General features: G+C 40.8%; 1 protein-coding gene across 1 annotated transcript in view; it reads left to right on the forward strand.

Moving 5' to 3' along the window:
• Window positions 1-5,659: 5,659 nt before the first annotated feature.
• The window catches only part of LOC149435007 (up-regulator of cell proliferation-like), a 29,233-nt gene continuing 9,345 nt past the window's right edge, over window positions 5,660-25,547 (forward strand). Inside the window, exons 1-2 of the mRNA XM_089663104.1 lie at window positions 5,660-5,730; window positions 23,717-24,024. Of these exons, the coding sequence (XP_089519230.1) occupies window positions 23,736-24,024 (289 nt within the window). The 5' untranslated portion in view covers window positions 5,660-5,730; window positions 23,717-23,735. The remainder of the gene's footprint in view (window positions 5,731-23,716; window positions 24,025-25,547) is intronic.

A 25,547-nucleotide genomic window follows, 5' to 3' on the forward strand; every position in this document is an offset into this window, starting at 1 on the left:
TGATTCAATTCGCTCATCTCTACTAGTTAGTATACTTCATGACACTACTACAAGGTTTCAGAGGGTCTGGAATCCTTGGATACAATACTCACAAACTCCTGCATGAAGAGTGTTCTGACAATGACCTGAGGGGTGGACAATCTATATCTTGACTTTGCTTTTCTCTTTCTTCCTTTTCTTTCTCCCTTCAATCCCCTTTTTTATTTTCCTCTCTCCCCTTTCCTTCTGGAAGCATGGCTTCTTTCAGAGGCCCAGTTCACAGTATTTATTTTCTCAGTTCTTTAGGATTGTTTTGCTTTGGGGTTTTTTCTCCCTTGGTTCGGTTCAGCTTTATAAATTCATTTGAGATTGATCATATGCTGGGGGAGGATTTGCCCATTGTCGCATGGCTCTATCGCCCTATGGAAACCTCATTAATGATATGATAGCATAGCTGTTAATAATATTCCTTAGTATATTATGAGCACCACCTGGTTGGTTTTAAGGCTGATTGTTGTCTTAATTTCTATGTACCCACTGTATACCACCTATGAGGTGATACCATCCCTTCTTTTATGGGTGAATATCTCAAACTGGATCACTTGCAGGCTGAAGGCTTTTATATTGTTTTTTTTTTATTTTCTGTATTGTATGTAAACTTTCAATAAACATTGTGGAAAAAGAAAAAATCTATTAATGCCACCCCAGTGTAAATCAAATGTCAATCACATCATCCAGTAGTTCCACATTAATCACAATCAGTGCTCCCTGATGATGTTGACCCACTGCCATGAGAACCCCTTGACCTGCCCTACCACAACCTGCAACAAATGACAGCTCCCAGAGCAACTGGGATGTAAAAATGACAGCACTGGGGATCCTGATCAATGTCATTGGCCAAAAATACAGCCGTGACCATATTTGATCAATGACATCACCCAGGATCCCCCAGTGCTGTTGCCTACATTCCAGCAGCACCAGAGATTTGATGTCATTTGGCTGTGCTACTGATAGTAATAGTTAAAAAATGTGTTTTTACTTGTGAGCCACTAAGAGGTGCTTACTAATATCTCTATATATACAGTCAGGTCCATAAATATTGGGACATCGACACAATTCTAACATTTTTGGCTCTATACACCACCACAATGGATTTGAAATGAAACGAACAAGATGTGCTTTAACTGCAGACTGTCCGCTTTAATTTGAGGGTATTTACATCCAAATCAGGTGAACGGAGTAGTGAAGCCTTTTGAACATTTTACTTTTTGAATTATTTTTTGAAAGCAAGCATCAAAGATTGGTCTTTGTTTTTATCATAACTTACATCTGTTTGAGATTTGACTGGACTTATCATTTTTTTTTTTTTTTCCAAAAACGTTTTATTGAAGTATGAAAGGTAAAACAAGTGATAGACAGATACGGATCGCAGTCCGTGCACATTCTCTTATATGTTCTCCCGTAATGCAGACGGGATCAGGACAATAGATTAATTTGTAGAACATCAGGAGACGGAGTCCCACAGTAAAACAGATGTAATAGCCGTAACCATAGCAATACTGACAATAGTATGTACTTTAGATAGTTATGGTATACGCTAGTCTCTATGTAAGGAGAGTTCACATAATAGGACTATGAAGTGGTCGACAAAAGTATCCTCTCAAGGCATCTATGACTTATGTTTCCATATCTAAAAAGTGTGGGTTAGTGTTGTGGAATATTGTTACATCTGTATATCTATGAGTGTTCCGTACCTAATGACAATTATAGCTAATTAGAATATGAGAAAAGGGGGTGCAAAAGAGAGAAAGAAAAGAAAGAGAGGAGCGTGGGAATGGAGGAAGAATATGAGATGTGATATCATAATGAGGCTGGAGGGGACGTACAGGACAAATAGATGGGGGGAATGGGGAGAGAGAGAGAGAAAAGAAAAAAAAAAAAAAAGGGGGGGGGTGAGGTTTATATTTAAATAGGCATAACCAAACCTGGACTTATAATTTATCTGCATCATGTAATAACTGATATGTGTTCCCAAATGTTTCGCCGGGCCCTGAGCTAAAGAACGCTCAACACTGCCTCAGTATAAAAGACTGAGAAATGGTCAAGTAGCACTTTGCCCAGCCTCTAAAGCCTTAATGGGAGGGATCTCTTTAGGTTCTGCCTACTACTGCTACATCATGTTTGGATGCATGCTTCCTATTTAGAGGAAAGTTTTAACCCCCCCCCAACCCTCCCCAATTCCAAAGATTACAGTGTTCCAGGTGGTTTCTGTGACTAGGTCACCAGTCAAGAAGGAGATGTCACTGTTCTGCAAAATAAGCTGCTCCCTAAGCTCGATGGAGCCTCTGAACAAAGCTCCATTCAACAAGACTTAAGTGGTTGTAAAGGCTCAAGTTTTTTTTAGCTTCATATTTCTAAAAAACCTTCTGTGTGCAGCAGTGCCCCCCAGGCCCCTCAATACTTACCTGAGCCTCATTGCTTCCCAGCAATGTGAACAGCCTCGGCTGTCCAGGGTCTCTGCCTCCTCATTGGCTGAGACAGCAAGAGGGAGGCATTGGCTCCCACTGCTGTTGATCACAGCCAGTCAGCCAATGAGAAAAAAGGGGGTGGGACAAGTCAAGGGTCTGTGTGTGAATGGACACACAAAGCAGCTAGTACCCTATAGCAAGCTGCTTACTGTGGGGACACCCGTCAGGAAGGAGGGGCCAGGAGAGCCTGCGGGGGACCCTAGAAGAGAAGGATCCAGGGTAAGTATAGACATGTTTGTTATTCTCAAAAAAAATAGAACCCTTAGAATCGCCCAGGTCAAAGATGTCAAATGGTGCCCCCCCCAAAAAAAAAAACGTGTGAGCATTATGTGTCAGCAAAAATCCCCTCCTTCCGCCCAGAAAAATTCTAGCACTAATCTCCACACTTGCGCCCTAAGCATGAATTCCCTTTGCAAGCCAAAATGCTCCCCAAACAAAAATTCCCCTTCTTCCAGTACAAATAACCTCTCCCCGCTCAAATTCTCTCCCTCCCCAAATGCACCCTGCTAGCACAAATTCTCTATCACTCAAATTTCCCCTCTGAGCATAAATTCTATATCCCTCTCCAAATCCCCCAAATACCCTCACCTAGTACTAATCTCCACCCCCCACCCACAAAGTTCCACTCCTAGCACAAATCCCCCAAGTCATCCCTACTAGCATAAATCCTCTCTCCAAAATCTCCTTTCCTAACAGAAATCCACTTTCCTAATACAAATTCTCCCTTCAAATCACACCTTCTAGCTCAACCCCCCAAATCCCCACCATGCCCAGGGCAGCCGCTCCTCCTGCCCACCTCTTGTCCCGGCCCTGAGCCCATTTATCCACTTGTGTTTTATTTGGCCCTATTTTGAGCAAGTCTTCCATCGAGTGAAAATTGGAAACCCTTATTACCTTACTTCTGCTTCTAGCTGTTGCCCAGGCTTCATGGAACAATGATGCAATGGTGCAATTACACTATTGCAAAAATATTAACTTGAACTGTTGGGTATCCCACCATGTTCCTGCATTTGCCTAAGGCAGTGTTTCTCAACTCCAGTCCTCATGGACCCCCAACAGGTCATGTTTTCAGGATTTACCTCAGATGAAACAGCTGTGGTAATTACTAAGGCAGTGAAACTGATCAAATCACCTGTGCAAAATAATGGAAATCCTGAAAACATGACCTGTTGGGGGTCCATGAGGACTGGAGTTGAGAAACACTGACCTAAGGGAACTTCTATAAATTGACTCGTTTATATGAGTCTGGATGGGTAGAGTCTCTACAGGGATGCTTCGTGTAGTGAGAACACGTCACATTCCCAGAGAAACTGTTTTTATCCCAATCCTGCATATTTTCAATGGATGGCCTGTTAGAGGTAATTCATGTGGGCTTGGGTAAAATTATTTTTACTGGTATTTCTAACAGCGCATTTTGAGGAAAAGGCTGTTTGTGTTGGGTAGCTAAATGCAAATGTATTCTTTATTTCTTTGAATTTCTTTCCTCTCTGGCGATTACTCATACTGCTTTACCAGGGCTGTGCAATAGATAGAGATGGAAAATAGGGATTGTGTGTATACATTCAAGGGCATGGCGAGTCAAAAAGGTATACAATCTGAATGTAACCTGTATATGTTACACTGTTCAACAGATTTTTATTTTTTGCCAGTTTTGGAAACAAAAGGATCCATTTCTTAATGAATTTCACATTCTGAGTTCAAATATAACAATGAAATTTGTCAATTGGCTCTAGTTTTTCTGTAAACGGAAAGTTTTCTACTATAGGCGTAATGACTACATAATGCACAATAATTATATAGATAGATGTCTTTCCACAAATATAAAGCAAGTGATATTGACTACATAACAAAGCCTAAATGGCATAATATATTGCATAGGATTACCAAGAAAAATTATAGCCATAAGCTAAGTTGAATCATTTTAATACTTAGGATTCTCACTAGTTTTGTCTTCAGTTTGTGTCGGTTTTGCTTCTCTTGGCTTTTCTCTTGTATTCGAGGAAAGGGCTATCTCTTACAACTGCACGTGACTACACGCTTCAGGTTCTTCCTCACTTGACTCAACCACGAAGGATTCTGGTGCTTTAGGAATTGGTAGCCCCTCTCCATGAGGAACTGGACGTATTGCCGATGGAATATTTGGATAGTGCACAGATAACTTTTTCTTCCTATTTAGCCCTTTTACAATTGAAGGCACCATACAAAAGTAACAATTACTAACATGATCTGTTGGCTCTCTCCAAATCATTGGCACAGAGAAAGACATAGATGCCTTTTTTCCATTCAACCATTGCTCCAGTGCCGTCCAACAAGAATTGCAGCATATATGTGGTGCCCAGCTCTTGTCCTGGTCTCCTATCTTGCAGCCAAAATACAAGTTGTAGGCTTTCTTAATCATTCCTGTTATCCTCCTTTTTTGTGAGATAAAAGTTATTTCACCGCAGATATAGCGGAAATTATCTGCTTTATTCACAAAAGTTCCAGGCATTACTGAGTAGCCTATATAAGCATAAAACGAAATGTAAAGACGAACTACAATCAGCTACAGATACTGCAGCTTTTATGCAGTGAAGTGATGCAATTAAAGGCTAATATTGCATCATCTCAGTATACATGCAATTTTCTATTGGTCACCAGTATCAATTGCGCAATATGCAGCTGAAGTTGCATCATAATTTTGAATGGCTTACGTCATTAGATGGGTGAATATATCATGGAAACTAGAGCCAATCAACATTTTTTAGGGTCATTTTCGTTTTCAGCACCCCAAAATTATGTAAGATTAGCTAATTTTATGCCCAAAACTTTTTACCTGTTGAACAGTGTTATCATTGTGCCTCTTTTCTCAATAAAATTGTTTTTGGAAAAAAAAATGTGTACAAGCAATAAGTAGGCTTGCTGTATAGGTCAAGGGTATCATCTGCAAACACCTTGAACTCCCTCCATCTTGCTACTTGAATAATGATACCACTCCATTCATTAATGGTTTGGGGGCTGCAGGCCACATTTTTATAATTAAAATTATGAAGTGTAGTATATCACAGTGAGTAATAATGAAAGTAAAACCAGTACTTGTTTAGTTAGTTGGAAATGGTTTTATGCCTTTAAAAGTCTTCCCCGCCTACACCTGACTTATTACAAAGCAAGTAAAACCTGATTGCAGTACAGAGGAGACTACCGCGACACTGCTGAGAGCTAACAGATCATTTTCATAAAGAATAAGGTAGGTACAATATAATTGGTATGAGTATTGCTGTTAGGGATGAGATTGGGTTGACCCTACCATGGTTTTTAGGCGAACCCTGCATGTTCAAAGTCTGCAGCCAAAGTAAATTAATTCAGGATTTCACTGGACTGAATTCTTTGTAACCATAATGCACTGTATGGCCATTGAACTTTGATCAGTTGGCTTACAAGGGCCAATAATGGGGGCTTTGTTATCTTCCGCCACCCCTCAGTATATAAGAGTGATTTCCCAGCAGCCATTTCTCAGTGTGTTGTAGTAATTTATGGTGCACTGACAGTTGGTGTGTAGGGACATTTAAGTTCTACTATACTGTGCTGTGTTGTGCTAAATTAATGTGGATTGAAGTGTGTGGACTGCATATTATTGCATACCCCCTGTGCTAATAGTTCAGAGACTCAAGAGTCATTTCTACTACCTTTTGGTATGTGACCGCAAAAATCTGTAGTTACTGTTAGCTCCAGTGTCCCCTCTTGTACATATATACACTATATCGCCAAAAGTATTGGGATGCCCGTCTTTACATGCACTGAACATTAACCTCCTCGGCGGTATGATTATTTCCGATTTTTTGTGCTGAAAGCGGTACCATTTTTTTGCATGGAAATATGTAGTTTTTTATTGTAGGCTGTAATTTTTAGGAATAACTCACTGAAATCTGTCCGAACAAGAGTCTAGTAAACATCCCGGGGATGATAAAATTTGAAACACGAAATCATAAATTATAATTTAATAAATAATCATAAAAAATAATAATATAATAATAATAAATTTAATTCAATAATATAATCAAACCAAAAACACTGAAATTTGAAATACAGAGGCAAATTCGTACATCGCTGAGCAAAGTCGCAGAATCGTTTTCAGTGTCTGATGACGAATTTCCCCCACAAATCATTATCACTCAATTCTGCAAGTGGTTCTGATTTACTATCGCTGTTCTCTAGCCGGTCTAAAACCGCTTTTGACGTAAAGGGACGCTTTTTGGACGCCATGGACGTTTCTAAGTTTCCAGGCAGAAAGAACAGTCAAAATGCAGGCAGGGCGCCGGACAAAGCACTCGGGACAAAATGTATGTGAAATGCATTGAAACAGCAATGTTTTACTATGTAATAGTCATTTTTAAAAAAATGACATTTTTAAAAAATTTCAAATTTGCCGCCGGTTCCGGCGCCCGTACGTCCCGACGTCACAGGGACCGGAACACGAAAGCCGGATGCCGGCATCGGCCTGAGGAGATGGCCGGGGACGCTGCAGGGGACACATCGCGGGAGCGAAGGACAAGGTAAGTGCTGCAGGGACTTCCTGAGCAACGCCGCATGGTAAGCCCGAGTGTAGCTCGGGGTTACAGCTTTTGGTATTGACATTTTACCCCGAGCTACACTCGGGAATACCGCTAAGGAGGTTAATGGCCCCCCAGTCTTAGTCCGTATGGTTCAATATTGAGTTGGCCCCGCCCTTTGCAGCTATAACTGTCAGGAACATCAATTGATGAATAATACATACAGTTCAAAGTACTTTGGGAACACTGCGACACAAACACCTAGATGTGAGAGGCAGAGTTCAACTTCTCTATTATTGATCAGGCCTTAAGTAATAAATGATAACACGGCATATTTCAGGTGGTTTTCATAAAACACCAATCAGATTACAGAAAAAAGATCTCAGAAAACTACTATATGGCTAGTCATAACAAAAATTCAACAGAGTAGTAACTTCTGCAATTTCTCAAGGGAAAAATGTGTGCATAGATAACAGCATTTCAATCCCAAGAGAACATCTTGATTAAAATAAAGCAGTTAGTAGGCACAAAGCAGAAGCGAGTGAACTATTAACCCTTTCACAAGCTCCCTTTTGTCACAAACTAACAACTGCTGTATTCACCTTTTATACCTTTCAGTATTGACTTACTGAACGTGCCATTGTCACTAAATTGGGGATACACTGTATACAACAGCACACTCCAATTAGGCCACAACATGATATTATCAATCCACCCATTATTTGCCTCAAACTTCCTAGGCCGGGTATTCATCCAAATACCCAGTCCCACCAATTGCCAGTAACATCCTGTTTAATTCCTGAGGCTAACTCATGTAAAGCCTTTATGTGTGATTGTATGGAGGTGGAATGCTCACTTACATTAAAACAGCACATTCCGTCACAATGTTCCCAACCATAATTATTTTTTAGCAGTAAATAATCTATCTAATAAATTCTTTTGTGATACACATACAAATCCCCCAAAATACCTCCAAATATAATATATTTAAATAAAACCACACATAATTTTAAGTAAATAAAATAAATACATATATCTAAAAATATATTAGCAAACCCCCTTCAGATGAAGTCCGGAAGTGACGAAACGCGTTAGGGAAGTGACGTCATCACGCACATACGCTAACCGGAAGTGTCGCCGCGGCCATTTTGTTGGTTGGAAACATGTGGTTTTCAACCTAGGATTTGAAAGATGATTGTTGGAAGCTGGATATCCCTGTTTTATAAGTAAGTTTTGATTAAAATCTGTTCCTTTTTATGGATCCTGCTTAAAGAGCCTTTCTTTACTTGCATGAGGAATACCCTGGAAAATGAAGGATTGAGAGATACCATTTCTCTATGTCAGCTTATGCCTGAAAATATTGGAAGAGGGTAATGGTACTTGGTATCACTTTTGGCTGGAGTTTAAAGGGTACTAGTACCTAGCAACACTATTCACTTGTGGTTGTAGTGATCACGATTTTTCACGTTTTTGGTCTTCTTTTATTTCATTTTTTCATTATTAATTTGGATTGATAATTTATTTAATTTAATTTGCACAATTTTGATGTGTTTTGTGTTGTGCACAGAGTGAAGTATATAAGTTTATATTTTAAGGGTAATACACTATGGATTTTTTTCTTTTCTTTTTTCTTTGAGGTTATCACGGAGTATTCTGAATCGTTTTTGCTTCACTGGATTTATAAGAAAATAATTTTTGAAATAATTTTTGGGACTTGGACACTTTGGGGTTTGCTAATATATTTTTAGATATATGTATTTATTTTATTTACTTAAAATTCTGTGTGGTTTTATTTAAATATATTATATTTGGAGGTATTTTGGGGGATTTGTATGTGTATCACAAAAGAATTTATTAGATCGTATACTTTCTAGGGAGAAAGTAGTGTTTTGTGGTAGGGGTGTAACATAGGAGTTTATTGATTGAGTAAATAATCTATAGTATCTAAATTCTGAAGAACAGATTTACGGGTTCTTTGGAAATCGAGCAACAGTTCCTACAAAGCCATAGAAGTATGATTAAGACGCATGACTTAAATCAAGGACGGTGTAATATTGAATTGTGCAGGGAATAGATGTCACCAAAGACGATACATCTGGGACAATTGGGGCCACTGATACTACAAGAGCATTAACTGCTCTCAAATCTTGAACAAATCTGTATGAACCATCAGACTTTTTAACAGGATTGACTGGGGTATTATAAGGTGATATCACAGGGGTCAAAATTCCCTCTTTAAAAATTATTTCAATCATGGATTGGATGCCTTCCAACTTTTCCTTGGCAAAGGGTATTGCTTTTGGAAAACTGGGTGTGTGTTAGGCTTCAGTGTGGCATTATATGGTGTACAAGGTATAAATCCAACATCCAACTTATCCCTTGCCCACACTTTGGATTCTACCTCCTCCAATTCCTCTCTAGCAACAAAACAATATGGGGATTCCATATGAACACCCATATTGAATCTCTGCCTAACAAATTTACCGGACAATTTGGAATGACCTTAAAAGAATGATTTACAATGTGACCTCACCCATAGGTATTGCTCACCTCTAACGGTGGAGCTTCCCAAGTTTTGGTTAAAACCCCAGTTATTCCCATAGAAGGTTCACACTCCAGTACAGCACCCTTGTAACACGCTGACCTTAAACATGAACGAGTAGCTCCCGTTAAGAAAGATAACATCACCCCTCCTACCAAAAGAGATATAGAGGGTTGTTCAGCAACTTCAGAAGAAAGCTGGGGAAGCATGAGGGGAACACCTTCCGGGCAGCCCTATTGTTGTTGATTTTGCCATTGGAGGGGATATTTCATGGCAGGCTATGCGGTGGGAATAAAGTGAGGTGTGTGTGGTGAAAGAGTTTGTGAAGACACACTTGATATATTGTGATTCTGTGGTGTCACATGTGGGCACTGATTTCTGCAATGTCCGGGCTGGCCACAGGTAAAACAGCGGTCATTTCTGGGATTAAAAACTCTAACTCTTCCCCCTCTACCCCCTCCCTCCCCCTGGGATGCTCATAAACTGTCCCCTCTGATCCCTCTGTCTGGCATTTCTAGGATCACAGTGCTGTAATACTTGGAAATTAACCTTTGTACTTGCTTTAGAAAAATAAAAACAGCCTGCTGAATCTTTCTCCATTACTCAGGTTTCAAATGTTTTAACATCCATGTTTGTCCACTCTGACACTGTTTGATCAGTAGTGAAATCTCTGGTCTCAACCCCTGTATAACTGCCTGTATATATATATACTGTAATTCCTAATTCACTTGTCAAATCTAATCCTGCCTCTTCTTTCCAGACCTTCTTAAAACTTTTTAAGAACTCCGTAGCTGATTCCTTGCTGCTCTGCTTACAAGCAACTGCTGTAGCTAGTGACCATTTATCTTTCCATAACCTTCGCATTTCTTCAGTTAGCTCCTTCCACTTCTGTCCCTCGACAGTTCTCCACTCGTTGTCTGCAGCCTGTTTACATGCAAATATCATACAACATGCAGAGCTTAAATGGCTCAATAATATCCTTAACCACTTCCCGACCGGCCGTTGCATATAAATGGCCGGACGGTGGCACTGCAGGGTCGGGTGGTCGTCTATAAACGGCCTCCCCGCACCCTGCTTGTGCGCGCTCCCTGGGAGCACGCAGCACCGCGATCCGGTGCCCGCTGTGTCCTCCGGACACAGTGAAACACCGATCGTCGGACGGGACCTCTGTACGAGGTCCCGATCATGTGATCACTGATTGGCCAATCAGTGATCACATGCAAAGTAGTAAGCAAGATGTCACTTGTGACATCATTGCTTACTACGTGTGAAATCTGTGAATGATCACAGAGGTCACATCGTACAAGCCTATTCACAACAGCCTTGTACCATGTGACAAGCTGTGACCAGTCACAGCTCACTCAGTACTTCTCAATGAGTGCAAGAATGCACACAGAGAGAAAGAGAAATGATTGCTTTTACATCCTATATGGGTGTAAAAGCAATCAGTGTAAAAAAAATAAAATAAAATCTTCATCACCCCCCACAAGTAGTACAGTGTCACCATGGTGACACTGTACTGCTAGGGTGACAGTATGTAAAAAAAAAATTAAAAAAAATAAAAAATAATATAAAAAAATAATAAAATAAAAATGTAAAAAAAAATGTTTGAAAATTATAATTTTTGTTATAAACTAATTTGGATTTTTTTTTTTTTTACTAAAAAGATAACGGAATAAATTTTGGCAAAGATTTATGATGAAATATTATTTATTTGCAAAATTTTATAAAAAAAAACTTTTCAAAATTTTTGGACATTTTCATTTACATAGCAAAAAAAATAAAAATCCCAGTGGTGAATAAATACCACCAAAATAAAGCCTTATCTGTTTTAAAAAAAATGGTAAAAAATTCATTTGGGTACAGCGTTGCATGACCGCGTAATTGTCATTCAAAGTGTGATAGCGCTGAAAGCTGAAAATTGCCCTGGTCAGGAAGGGGGTAAAAGTGTCCGGTCTTGAAGTGGTTAATGAATATCTGTATAGCGTCTCTGATGACAGATCCGAGTACCGGCTCCCGTTGCAGGTACCATGTGACCTGCTGTGACCAATCACAGCAGGTCACATGACAGTTGTATACAATGGATGGCTTCATTCATGATGCCATCCATTGTATACTAGTGCCTAGCTGTGAAAGGTCACAGCTAATCACATGCACATGTCATGTGATTAGCTGTGACCAAATCACAGCTAAGCACAAAAAAAAAAAAAAAAAAGAAAAGCTGAATGAATCGATTTCATTCAGGTAAATGCTTGCTTATAGCAAAGTATTTCTTTGCTATAAGCAAATTGTGCAAAAAAAAAAAATACTGATCACTTCCCCAAAGTAGTACAATGTTACTATGGTAACATTGTACTACTTTGGTCACAGTAAAATATGAAAAAAAAATGTTAAAAAAAAATAAAAAAAGTAATAAAAAATTAAAAATTAAAAAAAAAATAAAAAAAAATAAAAAAAATATATATTTTTTTTTTTTCCATACTGTCACCAGTCAGTGTCCCTGATCACCGCCATGCCAGTTATATGATGATGCTGTACTGCACTGGTGACAGTATGTAAAAAAAAAATAGTGAAAATAATTTTTTTAATTTTTTCATTTTCCGAAAAATTATGACAAAAAAAATACAACTTCAAAAAACTCGCCATGCCTCTTATGAAGTACGTCGGACTGTCTACTCTGCAAAAAGGGGTCATTTGGGGGATATCTGTACTATTCTGACATTCTTAGACCTCAAGAAATTAGATTGGCTGTCAGTACTTCAGGATTGATCAATAATCAGATCTATACCATAGTTTGTGAACTCTATAACTTTCCTACAAACTAAATAATACATCCTAATTTGGGTTATTTTCACCAAAGACATGTAGCAGAATACATCTCGGCCTAAATTTATGAAGAACAATTATTTATTTGTAAACTTTTATAACGGAAACAAAGAAAAACGTGTATTTTTTTCAACATTTTTGGTCTTTTTTTGTTAATTTAGCAAAAAATAAAAACCCCAGCGGTGATTAAATACCACCAAAAGAAAGCTCTAGTTGTGTGAAGAAAGTGATAAAATTTTAGTTTGGGTACAATGTTGTATGACCGCGCAATTGTCATTCAAAGTGTGAGAGCGCTGAAACCTGAAAAATGGCCTGGGGGCAGGAAGGGGTAAAATTGCACGGTATTGAAATGGTTAAAAAGGTGGACTCAAAGAAAAAAGAGCCCAAGCACAAAGAGTTCCATAGTGCAACACTGCTTTATTTAAATTGTGCATAAAATATAGAATAGTAACACTTACACTTAAAATTGCCTATTGGCACCTGGCCAGATGAAGCATCCACGTGGTAGGGTCACTGAGAGCAACTTCCTGACATGTTTCGTGCAATAGCACGTTATCAAAGAAAGCCTGTTTACATGGTTCATGAAACTCCGAAATAGTAGTCACATTGTCCCAATTCCAACCTGATTCTATTTCATATCCCAAAATTCCATCGATGATTATCCTCATGTCCTGTTATGGACATTGTCGTCCCTGAGTTGCTCTTTTCAAGTAGTTAGTGGCAGCAGTTGAGCTTTTCCGAGGATCAGGACAACCCTTTATAATGCCATTAATCTCATTCATATCCAATGGTTTAATTACAACATCATTGCTGACAATAATATAGGGGTAATCTTGGGTGGCTCCCTCGTCGTCTCCTGCGTCTTTCCTGGACCTCAAATGATACTCACTGAATTCTTCTGAATTATCCTGCTCCTGCTTACTCACCTCTCCATCTCCTGCTTCTTCTGAGTCCTCACTTGCTGTGTCTCTCTCCTGTACTGTCTGCTTTCTTACCATTGATGTCTGTCTGCCTGATTTAAAGTAATCTTAAGTAATAAATGATAACACGGCATATTTCCATAAAGCACCAATCAGAATACAGTAAAAAAGATTTCAGGAAACTACAATATGGCTACTCATAACAAAAATGCAACAGAGTAGTAACTTCTGCAATTTCTCAGGGGAAAAATGTGTGCATAGATAACAGCATTTCAATCCCAAGGGAACACCTTGAATAAAATAAACCAGTTAGTTGGCACAAAGCAAAAGTTAGTTAACTATTAACCCTTTCAATAACAGCTTCAACTCTTCTGGGAAGGCCGTCCACAAGGTTTAGGAGGGTGTCTATGGGAAGGTTGGACCATTCTTCCAGAAGCACATTTGTCAGGTCAGGCACTGATGTCGGGGGAGGAGGCCTGGCTCACAGTCTCCGCTCTAATTCATCCCAAAGGTGTTCTATGGGGTTGAGGTCAGGACTCTGTGCAGGACAGTCAAGTTCCTCCACCCCAAACTGGCTCCTCCATGTCTTTATGGACCTTGCCTTGTGCACTGGTGGGCAGTCATGTTGGAACATGACTGCCATCCCCAAACTCTTCCCACAAAGTTGGGAGCATGAAATTGTCCAGAATGTCTTGGTATGCTGACGCTTTAAGAGTTCCCTTCACTGCAACTAAGGGGCCAAGCCCAACCCCTGAAAAACAACCCCACACCATAATCCCTCCTCCACCAAACTTTACACTTGGCACAATGCAGTCAGGCAAGTACCGTTCTTCTGGCAACTTCCAAATCCAGACATGTCCACCAGATTTCCAGACAGAGAAGCATGATTGGTCCCTCCAGAGAACACGTCTCCACTGCTCTAGAGTCCAGTGGTGGCGTTCTTTACACCACGGCATCCAACGCTTTGCATTGCACTTGGTGATGTAAGGCTTGGATGCAGCTGCTCGGCCATGGAAACCCATTCCATGAAGCTCTCTACACACTGTTGTTGTGCTAAGCAGAAGTCCTCACAAAGTTTGGAGATCTTTAGCTATTTACTCTGCAGACAGTTGGCGACTTCTGTGCACTTCAGCATGCGCTGACCCCGCCCTGTCATGTGACGTGGCCTACCACTTGGTGGCTGAGTTGCTGTTCCCAGTGGCTTCCACTTTGTTATAATCCCACTAACAGTTGAGCGTGGAATATTTAATAGCCAGGAAATGTCACGGATGGACTTATTGCCCAGGTGGCCACCTATCACGGGACCACGCTTGGAGTCACTGAGCTCCTGAGAGCGACCCATTCTTTCACCAATGGGTCGGGCTTGATTGTATATACCTGTGGCCATGGAGGGGATTGGAACACCTGAATCCAATGATTGGGAGGGCAGGCCCAATACTTTTGGCAATATACTGTATATTTTGCTAGGTTAAAAAATGTTTTCTTTTCTTTTTTTTGCATATTGGGGTTGTAAAGTATTGTGCACCAAAGCACCACATACTGTATTTATTCCCCCTATTGTCATATTTGCCATTCATATGAATCCTCTTTATTGAAGATGCCAGGCAGGTCTAAAGTGAGAGACAGAGGTTCTGTAAGTGGTGGAAGTAGGAGCAAGCAAGTTCTGCAGAACAAAGTAGTGGTGGGGAAGCACCATCTATAGGTAGGGCAGTTTGCCTTTGTTATCTCAGAGTGGTCGTGCTATACTGCCATAGCAGACAGATGAGGTATTGTATGACTGATAGAACTGTCTTTTTTTTTCCTCCTCCCATGTGAAGAGCAGCCAGTTGCCTGCAATGGCTGTTAATATACCTTCTCCATTTTCTTCAACCTCATTTGCTAATTTTGCCATAGCCCTGCAGATTGTCATTGAAGAATCATCAGATTTAGTTCATAACATGATCAGTCACTTGTTTCAGAAGGATGTTCTTGGTTACGTGCAAGCAATTTTCATTTCAGATATCAAGGATGAGGTAGATATCACAATGACTATAGGGGAAGAGGACATCAAGCAGGGAGCAACAAAAGGCAGTGATGTTCCACCAGCTCAAGCTTACTGCCAAGTGGGTTCCAGCAATTATACAGGAGTGGATTAGACGTGAATAACAGATTGAAATACAACAGAATACAGTAGAAAATAATAGAGTAAAACGGAACAAAAGAGAATAGAAAAGAATAGAATCCATTAGAATAGAATAGAAAAGATTAGAATATAAAATCAAAGAATAAAATAGAAAAGATTAGAATATAAAATCAAATAATAGAATAGAAAAGAATAGAATCAATTAGAATAGAACAGAAAATAAAAGAATAGAATAGAAGCAATTATAATAGATTAGAATATAAAATCAAAGAATAGAATAGAAGAGAATAGAATAGAAAAGATTAGAATAGAGAATCAAAGGATAGAATAGAATAGTATCGAAAAACAATAGAATGGACTAAAATAGAAAGAATTTAACTGCCTTCCAAAATTTTAATTTTGAATAGAATGACTTTGAATTTGAACAGAATATATTAGAATAGAATATAAAAAAATAGCATAGATAAGACTAAAATACTTTACAAAAAATTGTGAGCTGTGCTATGGTGACGTGAGTAGTGATCAACAAAGGCACTGTGAAAATTTTGCTGAAACAGACATTTCCAATATGGTCACGCAACTCTTCATATAACCCATATATACCATCAAAAACACATTTGGATTGTGGATTATGGATTGGAACATTAGAATTATTATCGAATCCGTTCAAAATTTTAAATTCGGTCGAATACGAATAAACAAAACAAATTCCGAAAAACGAATTAAACAACTGTAACTATTCGAACAAAACGAAATTAGTCAAATAATGAATTGAAATGAAACGAAACACAACAATTATTTTTCATTTTGCACATGTCTAGGGTGGATAATGAGGTTGCAGATCATCCACAGGTGCCATCAATTGAAGAGAAGAGAAAGTTCTGATGGCAAGGCAGAATATTAGCCAGGGGTTATTTTTTTTTTTTTTCCAGGGACAAGGAGACTGGAGGGGCAGCCATCCTACTGCTCCACAGTTACAGGCCACTTTTATTCCCAGGACTAGTCCATAGAGCTCTGAAGTATAGGCCATTTTGTAACGTATCTGCTGCTGAAAGCATCCCTGTGATCTGCAACCACTGCCTGCAGTGTTTCAGCCGTAGTAAAAGTTCCATCGATTTGGGTAGCACATTCATGAGAACACACATGACTCTACAGTACAGAGTTTGGTTGGAGCAGCACCTTGGTGGGACAAGTCAGCAGCAAAAGGTCTTCTATTCAATCACTATAAGGCAGAGGCAGCAGACGACAGAGGAGAAAAAGGACAAGGAGGGTAGGAGTTCTGAGGGGAGGAAGAATGAGGTTCTAGGGAAAGGTTTCACACCTTCCAAACCCCAGGAGTTCTACATGGGTGAGGTGAGATTGTTGAGGACAGTGTTGTCCACTGTATAGTATTTGTTGCTATTGTCTCAAAATTATTACACTGTCAAGACAAAGCCTGCCTCATGTCCCCCTCATATATTGCAATTGTCATCTTATTGTTCTGTACAGCCACTCACAACTTGAAGGCATCTCTCAGGAATGTCATCTAACCTCTTCATGACCAAGGTCAAAACAAACCTTAATACCCAACCCCAATTTAACAGCTTTATCACGTGTTAGTAAAACTGTACATATAGACGTGTAGCACAGACCCCTGATGGGCTTTGCAGATTTTCCCCAGGTTCTCTTTGGTGCACAATCAACAGGCATACAGTGTTCCCTCGCCACTTCGCGCTTCATGTTTTGCGGCTTCAGTGCTTCGCGGGTCAGCAGCCACATTGTGGAAAGGAGCGTTGTTTCATGTTGATGCGCGAGAGAGAAGAATCCCTGCATGTTAACCAAAGAGATGAGTTGCGCGAGAGAGAAGGATCCCTGCATGTTAACCAAAGAGATGAGTTGCGCGAGAGAGAAGAATCCCTGCATGTTAACCAAAGATGAGTTGCGCGAGAGAGAAGGATCCCTGCATGTTAACCAAAGAGATGAGTTGACTCAGAGTACTGTACTGTACATACCACGGGCTTTGATAAAGGCGCGTGATTGGTTTCCAGTGTGACATCGACCAATAAGAGTACGAGTGGATTTATCCCTGTGAGTTGATTGTCTGCGCATCATTGCAGCCTCACCTAGCATCTTCTCTTGTTGTATCTCACCAGTCTTGTCCATGATGTTGACTGTCTCGCATACATTCCTGGGGGCAAATACTACTTCGCGGTTTTTCAGCTTTCGCGGAAGATTCTGGTCCCCATTAACCGCGAAAAATGAGGGATCACTGTATTTGTTCTTTGTACCCATAATAGGGTAAGAATTTTCTTTGCCCTACCTAAGCACACTGACACTAACACTAGCACTGACACCAAATATAAAGCTTTTTTTTTCTACCAAAACACACTGACCCTAGCACTGCCATTAACACGGCCACTAACTGACACTGACACAAACTGACACACTGCCACTAACTGACAATTACACATCATCTAACACTGGCAGTAACTCATATTTATACTAACACTGAATGATATGGAATGGCGATGATTGAGCTGTCTTTGGACAACTCAGATCATAATCGCAATGTACAGAGTCAATCAGAGTGGCTCTATACCTTGTGATCACTCTAAACCAATCGCAGCCATTGCAAGTGTAAAAACAGCTAGTGTTTACAAGTAGTCAGCCCATGCACAACAGAGGAAAGGAAGCGATAAATGTTTATGAACACAGGTGGAAAAGAGGAATTGAAATCCCAGTGTTTATGAAATATCACCAAAAAAGTTTTCTGTCTCAAAAAATGATGGTAACTTAATGTGTGTTTAGTGCTTGAGGTTCTTTCTAGTAGTCTACATGTTCATGTTTATGATGTACCGTATTTTCCGGCGTATAAGATGACTTTTTACCCCTTGAAAATCTTCTCAAAAGTCGGGGGTCGTCTTATACGCCGGTATACGGCATGCTGACACTTTTTAGGGGGGCGGCAACAGAAGGGACACTAAGTACAGGGGTGGGCAGGGGCTGCTGTCTCTTACCTGGCTCCGGTCCCACGACGATCCGGTCCAGGAAGCGCGGCTGCTCCTTCATTCGGTTCAGCCACTGGATGTTCGCGCGGCTGCTCGGCTCTGCCTCCTCACCGGTGATTGGCCGCCAGAACTGTAGCTCAGGAAAGGCACACAGGCGGCCAATCACCGGTGAGGAGGCGGAGCCGAGCGGCCCCACGAAAATCGAGTGAAGGAGCGGCCGGTAAGTGTGCCGTGCAGAGGTGCTGCTGCAACCACGTATGCTGGCTGCAGCAGCACCATACTAGAACAGGGGTCAGCAAGTGTAATTGGTGTCAGTGGGAGAAATAGTGCTCCATCATTGGTGTCACTGATACTAATGATGGGGCATTATTCCTCCCTCTGACACCAACGATGGGGCACTTTTCCTCCCCCCCACTGACACCAACGATGGGGCACTATTCCTCCCCCCCCACTGACACCAATGATGGGGCACTATTCCACCCCCCACTGACACCAATGATGGGGTACTATTCCTCCCACTGACACCAATGATGGGGCACTATTCCTCCCACTGACACCAATGATGGGGCACGATTCCTTCCACTGACACCAAAGATGGGGCACTATTCCTCCCACTGACACCAATCATGGGGTACGATTCGTCGCTCTGACACCAATAATGGGGCACTATTCCTCCCACTGACACCAATGATGGGGCGCTATTCCTCCCACTGACACCAATGATGGGGCGCTATTCCTCCCATTGACACCAATGATGGGGCACTATTCCTCCCACTGACACTAATGATGGGGCACTATTCCTCCCACTGATACCAATGATGGGGCACTATTCCTCCCACTGACACCAATGATGGGGCGCTATTCCTCCCACTGACACTAATGATGGGGCACTATTCCTCCCATTGACACCAATGATGGGGTGCTATTCCTTCCACTGACACCAATGATGGGGCTCGATTCTTCCCACTGGTGTGCATTGGAAGAGGGGTAGTCTTATACGGCGAGTATAGCCCAAACACTAAATTTTAACAGGAAAAGTAGGGGGTCGTCTTATATGCCCAGTCGTCTTATATGCCGGAAAATACGGTAATTTCTGGTTCTAATAAACCAGGAAGGGCTCTGAGCAATGTGTGCCGTAGCATCTGACTGGTAAGAAAACACATCTGTAGCAGCTATCCAACATACCCAAACATAGCTCAATAAATGATTTGCTTAGCATACACTTTAGGATAAAAAAAAGTAAATTATAGGGTCACTAAAATCTATTTCCCCAGACGTCTTCCAGGACAGCCCTTGGAAGATGGCGCTCCACCCCTCCAGGCAGGAAAGATGTTTTAATTAATTATTAAAGCCCCAACAGCCCCTGGTCAGTTGTTTGTATTTCCTCCATCTGGAGGAGACATGTTGCCAAAAGGAGCCATCTTTTTTGGTATAGAGGGATCCATCCCTCAAAGGCTAGCCTGATGGGTTTTCCTTATTTTTGTATGCTGTGTCCCCAGGAACCTCCTCTGTATGGGTAGGAGGTAACCCGCCACCTTCCTGATGCTTCCATGTCCAGGGAGGGTAGACTGGTGGCAATGTTGTCCACTTGGCAGTTGTATTTGGCAGAGACTGGGCCAGCATCAAGGGAAAAGGGAGGGAGATCACTCCTGTATCAGCCGCCTTGGAACTCTGATTGACTGAAAGACGCCAGTTGTCATTTCTGATAGGATCAATGTCATCATTGGGTGGCGGAGGCCTCGGTTCTGGCCTTGGACAGCACAGCCAGGAAGGGGTGGGCTTCTCAGATGCTATTTCCAGATACTGCACACCAGAGATTCTAACTTTGGACCTGGAATTAAGCTAAATTAAATGAACAGGTGATCCTACCAACTAAAATCAAGAGGACTCTATGGTGGTGAAGAGTTCAACTGAATCTAAACAGAAGGCTGTTGTGGACCAATATCCCTAAGACTGAACACAGATGCAAGCAGGTGGTGCTCAGGGAAGATGGTAGGTGGGGGATTCAAAGGCTTCTTCCAACTGGAGAGAATTAAGTGCAGTAGCAAGAGCCCTCATGGCCCTCCATTTACAATTGAAAGGCCATCATCTCTTAGTGCTGTCTGACAACACCACCACAGTGGCCTAGCTAAACAAGCAGGGAGGCAGGAGTGCCTCCCTAATGATGGTTGTGAAAGAGATTTGGGCAGAGATAAACCTGAAATCAATATCCGCAGTACACCTAAAAGGGGAGAACAACAAATTGGCAGATTATCTAAGATGGCAGGAAATTACTCAAAAAGAATGGACTTTACACCCCAAGATTTTTTGGAGATCACAGTAATACGGGGTCTTCTGTAAATAGATCTTTTCACCTCTGAAGAGAACAGGAAGTCATCGCTTTTTTATTTTATAGACTCAAGAGATCATTGTCTATCAATGCTCTGCAAATTCTTGGTAGTTCAGCCTATGTTACACTTTTCCTCCACTTGATCCCATGAGCATTGCAGTTCCTACTAACAGACACAACTTTGATTCTAATCACCACTTATCGGCCAAAAAGAGCATGGTTTCCCAGTTCTTCTTTCTCGCAGTGGCCCCTCTTTACATTCTACCCCCCAGGAAGGATCTGATCTTCCAGGGGCCAGTCCTACAGTACATCCTTGGTTGCAGACTTTAAAACTAATGGCCTGGTACTGAAGAACAAATCCTTAAATCAAAAGAATAGAGTAGTTCAGACCCTCACACACAGTTGTAGATCTGTTACAAGAAAGTTCTATCGGAAAGTTGGAAAAAAGTTTAATTCCTAGTTATAACCTAATAAAGGCAACCATTTTAGAATTTCTGCAGGAAGGAGGGGAGCTCAAAACTGTTCTTAAGTGCTATTAAAGTTCAGATGCAATACTGAGAGGTTTCTTACAAAGGTTGCTGCAGCTTGATCCTCTCATTTCGATGTTCTGTAAAGCTTTACCCAGGAAAAGATGGGTAAGAAGCCAAAGATGTCCTAATTTGGATTTAGGATTAGTCCTTAGGGGCATTGTGGAATTCCCCTTTGAACCTCTCCAGGAGGCCTCTTTAAGAATCTTAACACATACAGTAAAACAGTATTTCTGGTCACTGTCACTTAGGGAGCTTCAGGCCTTTTTCATCTGAAAACCCTTTCTCAGGATGCTAGAGGATTGTGACATTCCTAAAGTGATTGTAAATGAACTCCTTGTAAAACAACTCATTTAGTTTAAAATAAAAATGAAAGGGAACACGTTTGTGTATACTGTATATATACAAAAAAACATCATAAATTCCTTTTTCCCCCTTTTTTATAAGTGATCTCATTCCCTCTGTCCTCAGCTGCATGGGAGCTGGGGTGGAAGAGAAGCAATGGTACACTGAGCTTCCCAGTAATAGGCTGTGCAGGGGGGGGGGGGTGTCAGGACAAGTCTGATCATTGGAGGAGAATAGCTACTAGAGAACTGACCAGGCTGTGCTTTCCTGCTTAGTGTGGTCAGTATAAATAGAAAAAATATATATAATGGCACCTATGGAAAAAGAAAGAAATATATCTATATATATATCTATAAATCACTTATTATAATATACCAGCTGCAAAAAATCACCATAAATCAATAAGGTGTAGCAAATAACGGACGTCGATGACGAAACGCGTAGGGCGGAGCTTGATCGATGTGACGTCATTACGTTTCCCATGAGCTACTGCGCATGTGCCGAGTAGCTGGGTCTGTTTTGCTGTGATTGCTGTTGATGCTGGTGTCGGCTGGGACACCCTTTGAGCTAAGTGCAATGAGTACTTAAATAAAAGAAGTTGTTTTAATAATACTGCACCATGAAGTTCTTCTGTTTCTTCCGAGTGTCTGGCATTTCCCTCCTTGGATACGTTTAAAGGTGGCTTTCTTGAGAAGTGGATTTCCTTGATGATAATTGATTTGAAAGCAATTTGTTCCATCTGAAATTGGTCTATGTGGATCTGGGCTCTGCAGAATACTATTCCTTGAAGATACATCTATGAATGACTTATCAATTATTAATACTACTGTTCCCAGAGCAATACATGGTTTAAAAAAAATTTTTTTTAGCTCTGGTGAGTTTATTCATATTTTTGGTGGTGGGATTGTCACATTTATTTATATTTTTTGGTGCACGTTTTTTGTGTCACATATTTTAAAGTGTGGACGTTTTTGAACAATTTAAATTTTTTTGCACCATTTATATATTTGATTTATGGATATAATTTTATATTTACTAGCGCAAATTATTTTTTTTGTGTTAGTGTGGTCAGTGTTTAATAGAAAAGCAGAGGGAATGACAGGAGCACCAGAGATTTCACACAAAGGAAGCAATACAAACAACAGGATCATTTTTCACACAAGTACACTGTACATTAGACACATACCAGGAAAATAAAATGTTGTTTTTACATACTCTTTAAGACTGACCCAGGTCTGAGGACATTGTTCTTCCGACATACTGCCATAACCCGACAAATAAAAAAGAAGAAAAGCTGGGTTTCTTGAATGTACATAGATGTTTGCTGACTTACCTCCTGGCTACTAAGAACTTTTAAGTTTCTGACAACCTATTTGTACTTTACTCAGGCATATATAAAGGTAAGTAGGCGCCCAGATTTACCTTAGCCAGGTGGGTTTGAGCTGCTATCTTGAAAACCTATAGGATCATGGCTGTCCAGCCTCTGCAGTTTGTGAATGCACATTCTACCAGGGCCTTATCAACATCATGGGCAGAAAAAGCTGGTACCACACCGGAGGTAATATTTAAAGCAGCGACATGGTCCAACTACTCCACCTTTGTGTGCCATTCCCGGCTTGACCTACTCACTAGTCATAATCAAGCTTTTGGGAAGAAGGTCCTCCAAACAGTGGTCTCGCCCTAAGTGGTGAGTAACTCTCAAAGGCTGTCTTGGAGGATGTCTGGGGAAAAACAATTACGCTTACTGATAACTCTATTTCTAGTAGCCTCCCAGGACAGCATGCCCCCCACATGCTCTTTTTTAGATTGTGGTTTGGGTGAAGTTAGCATGTTTGTCTGTCTTTCAGTTCTGTCTTTCGGTTCTTTGCTCTACAAACCAGGGGCTTGAGGGACCATCTTGTTAATCATTATTTGCTAACATGTTTCCTGTCTGGAAGGTAGGAGCTAAATCTCTCAAGGGTTGCCCTGGAAGACTAATGGATACAGAGTTACCATTAACCCTAACTCATGCTTTTCTCCTTAAAAGATGAATAGTCACAGATTGTATAGTTACTTTATTCTATTTTATTTTTTCTTTATTTTTAGATTATGAAATAAAGAAATCATGGCTTCTGGAAGAGAAGCTGCAGAGATGATAAAACGTTTTCAATGGAAATTAACTGAAGTGTTTGAGGAAAATGTGGAGGGTTTGTGTGATGAGCTAGCAACTCAAGGCCTTATAACCCCGGATGAGATGATTCTTCTCCAACATGATGAAGATCCAAGAAGCAGAGTTGAAAAAATAATCAACATCATACTTCAGAAAGAAGCCTGTCAGACATTCCTGTGTTATCTTAAGAACATGTGCCCCAGATTTCCAGCACTGAGAGACCTGTTCCAACACTTTCCAGAAAGTGAGTCATCTCAGCCATAGGAATATTTGACGCTGGGTGTTATTTGTGTGTCTACTAAGCTTCCAGATTCTATCATGCTATACCCAATAGAGAAGGTGGAGATGGCCAAATGTTACTTCAGCCCCTCAGTGACTCCTTTTAATTTATGTTTAATGCACTTATGCTTCAGAGCATCCGTTCCCTAATTATTGGTCAGTTAGCTGCAGGGGTCAGTGATCTTCAGTGATCTGCACTGTATGGCCTCCCAGAACTGCACAGCTGTGTCTGCAAAATCTACCTAGTCAGCACCCTATGCATGAACACTGAAGTATTCTATTCATTTTATTAATTCTCTGTTATGTTTTCTACTCATTTCATTCATTCAAATAGAAACTATAGTGTGCATGCACATGGAGTGTATTGGCCAGCAATGTGTATTTTTTAGAAAAGGCTGTTGAGTGGCAAGAGGTCACACAGTTATTATATCATTATAAGAGCTTACAATCTAAAGGTACGGGCAAGTGATCCAAAAGGTAGTAACTGTTAGGGGACTAATTGTTCAAGAAAGTAAAATTCAGTTACTAGCTAGAGGTGAGAAAAGCTTGCCTGAAGAGATGAGGTTTCATGGAATACCTAAAGGTGTACAGAGTGGAAGATATCCTGGCAAGTTGGAGTAGGGAGTTCCAGAAGATGGAGGAGACTCAGGATAAGTCCTGGGGCCAAGCAAGTGAAGAGGTGATGAGGAGAGATGAGGTTGGTGAGGTAGTTCAGGACAGAGTTGTTAATGGCTTTGAAATTTGCTGTAAATGTTTTGAATTTTATTTGTTGGGTGATTGGAAGCCAGTGGAAGAATTGGCAGACAGGGGTGGCAAACATTCAACAGTTGGTAAGATTGAGTCTGGTAATATTCATGAAAAACCTGAAGAGGGGATAGTCTGTGAAGGGGTAGGTTAATGAGGAGGGAGTTGCAGTGGTCATGGCAAGAAATAACAAGGGAGTAAATTAGTAGCTTGGTGGTGTCATTGGTTAAAAAGAAGAGAATGTTGGGAATGTCACAGAAGTGAAGGCGACATGATTTGGACAGTGATTGGATGTGGGCCTGAAGGGAGAGGTCAGAGTCCAGGATCACACCTTGCTCCCTGAGAGGAGGGAAGGATGGTTGTGCTATCAATCTCACTGGGAAAATCTGGAGAGAGGCACGGGGGTTGTGGGCCATATTATGAGTTCAGTTTTTGAAAGATTGAGTTTGTAAATTAGTGATGCGCAAGGAGACTGAAGAGGTAAGCTGAGGACTAGAGAGGTAGATCTGAGTGTTGTCAGCATTGAGATGTATTGGAAGGAATGCAAGGTTATCAAATGACCAAGGGAAGAGGTGTAGATAGAGAATAGAAGGGACTCAGGGACAGAATGAACAAACAGCCGTGAAAGGCTAAGCCAAGAGAGTTATCCTTTAATGAAAGTCCCCAATGGGCATCTATAGTAAACTGAATCTAAGCTTTTGGGTTTATAGTAGTGCAGCTTTACCCCTCAACAATTAATTTAAG

Source organism: Staurois parvus, unplaced genomic scaffold (genome assembly GCF_062004578.1).
Source record: "Staurois parvus isolate SC_StPar_1 unplaced genomic scaffold, SC_StPar_1.0 ptg001626l, whole genome shotgun sequence".
Lineage (NCBI taxonomy): Eukaryota > Metazoa > Chordata > Amphibia > Anura > Ranidae > Staurois > Staurois parvus.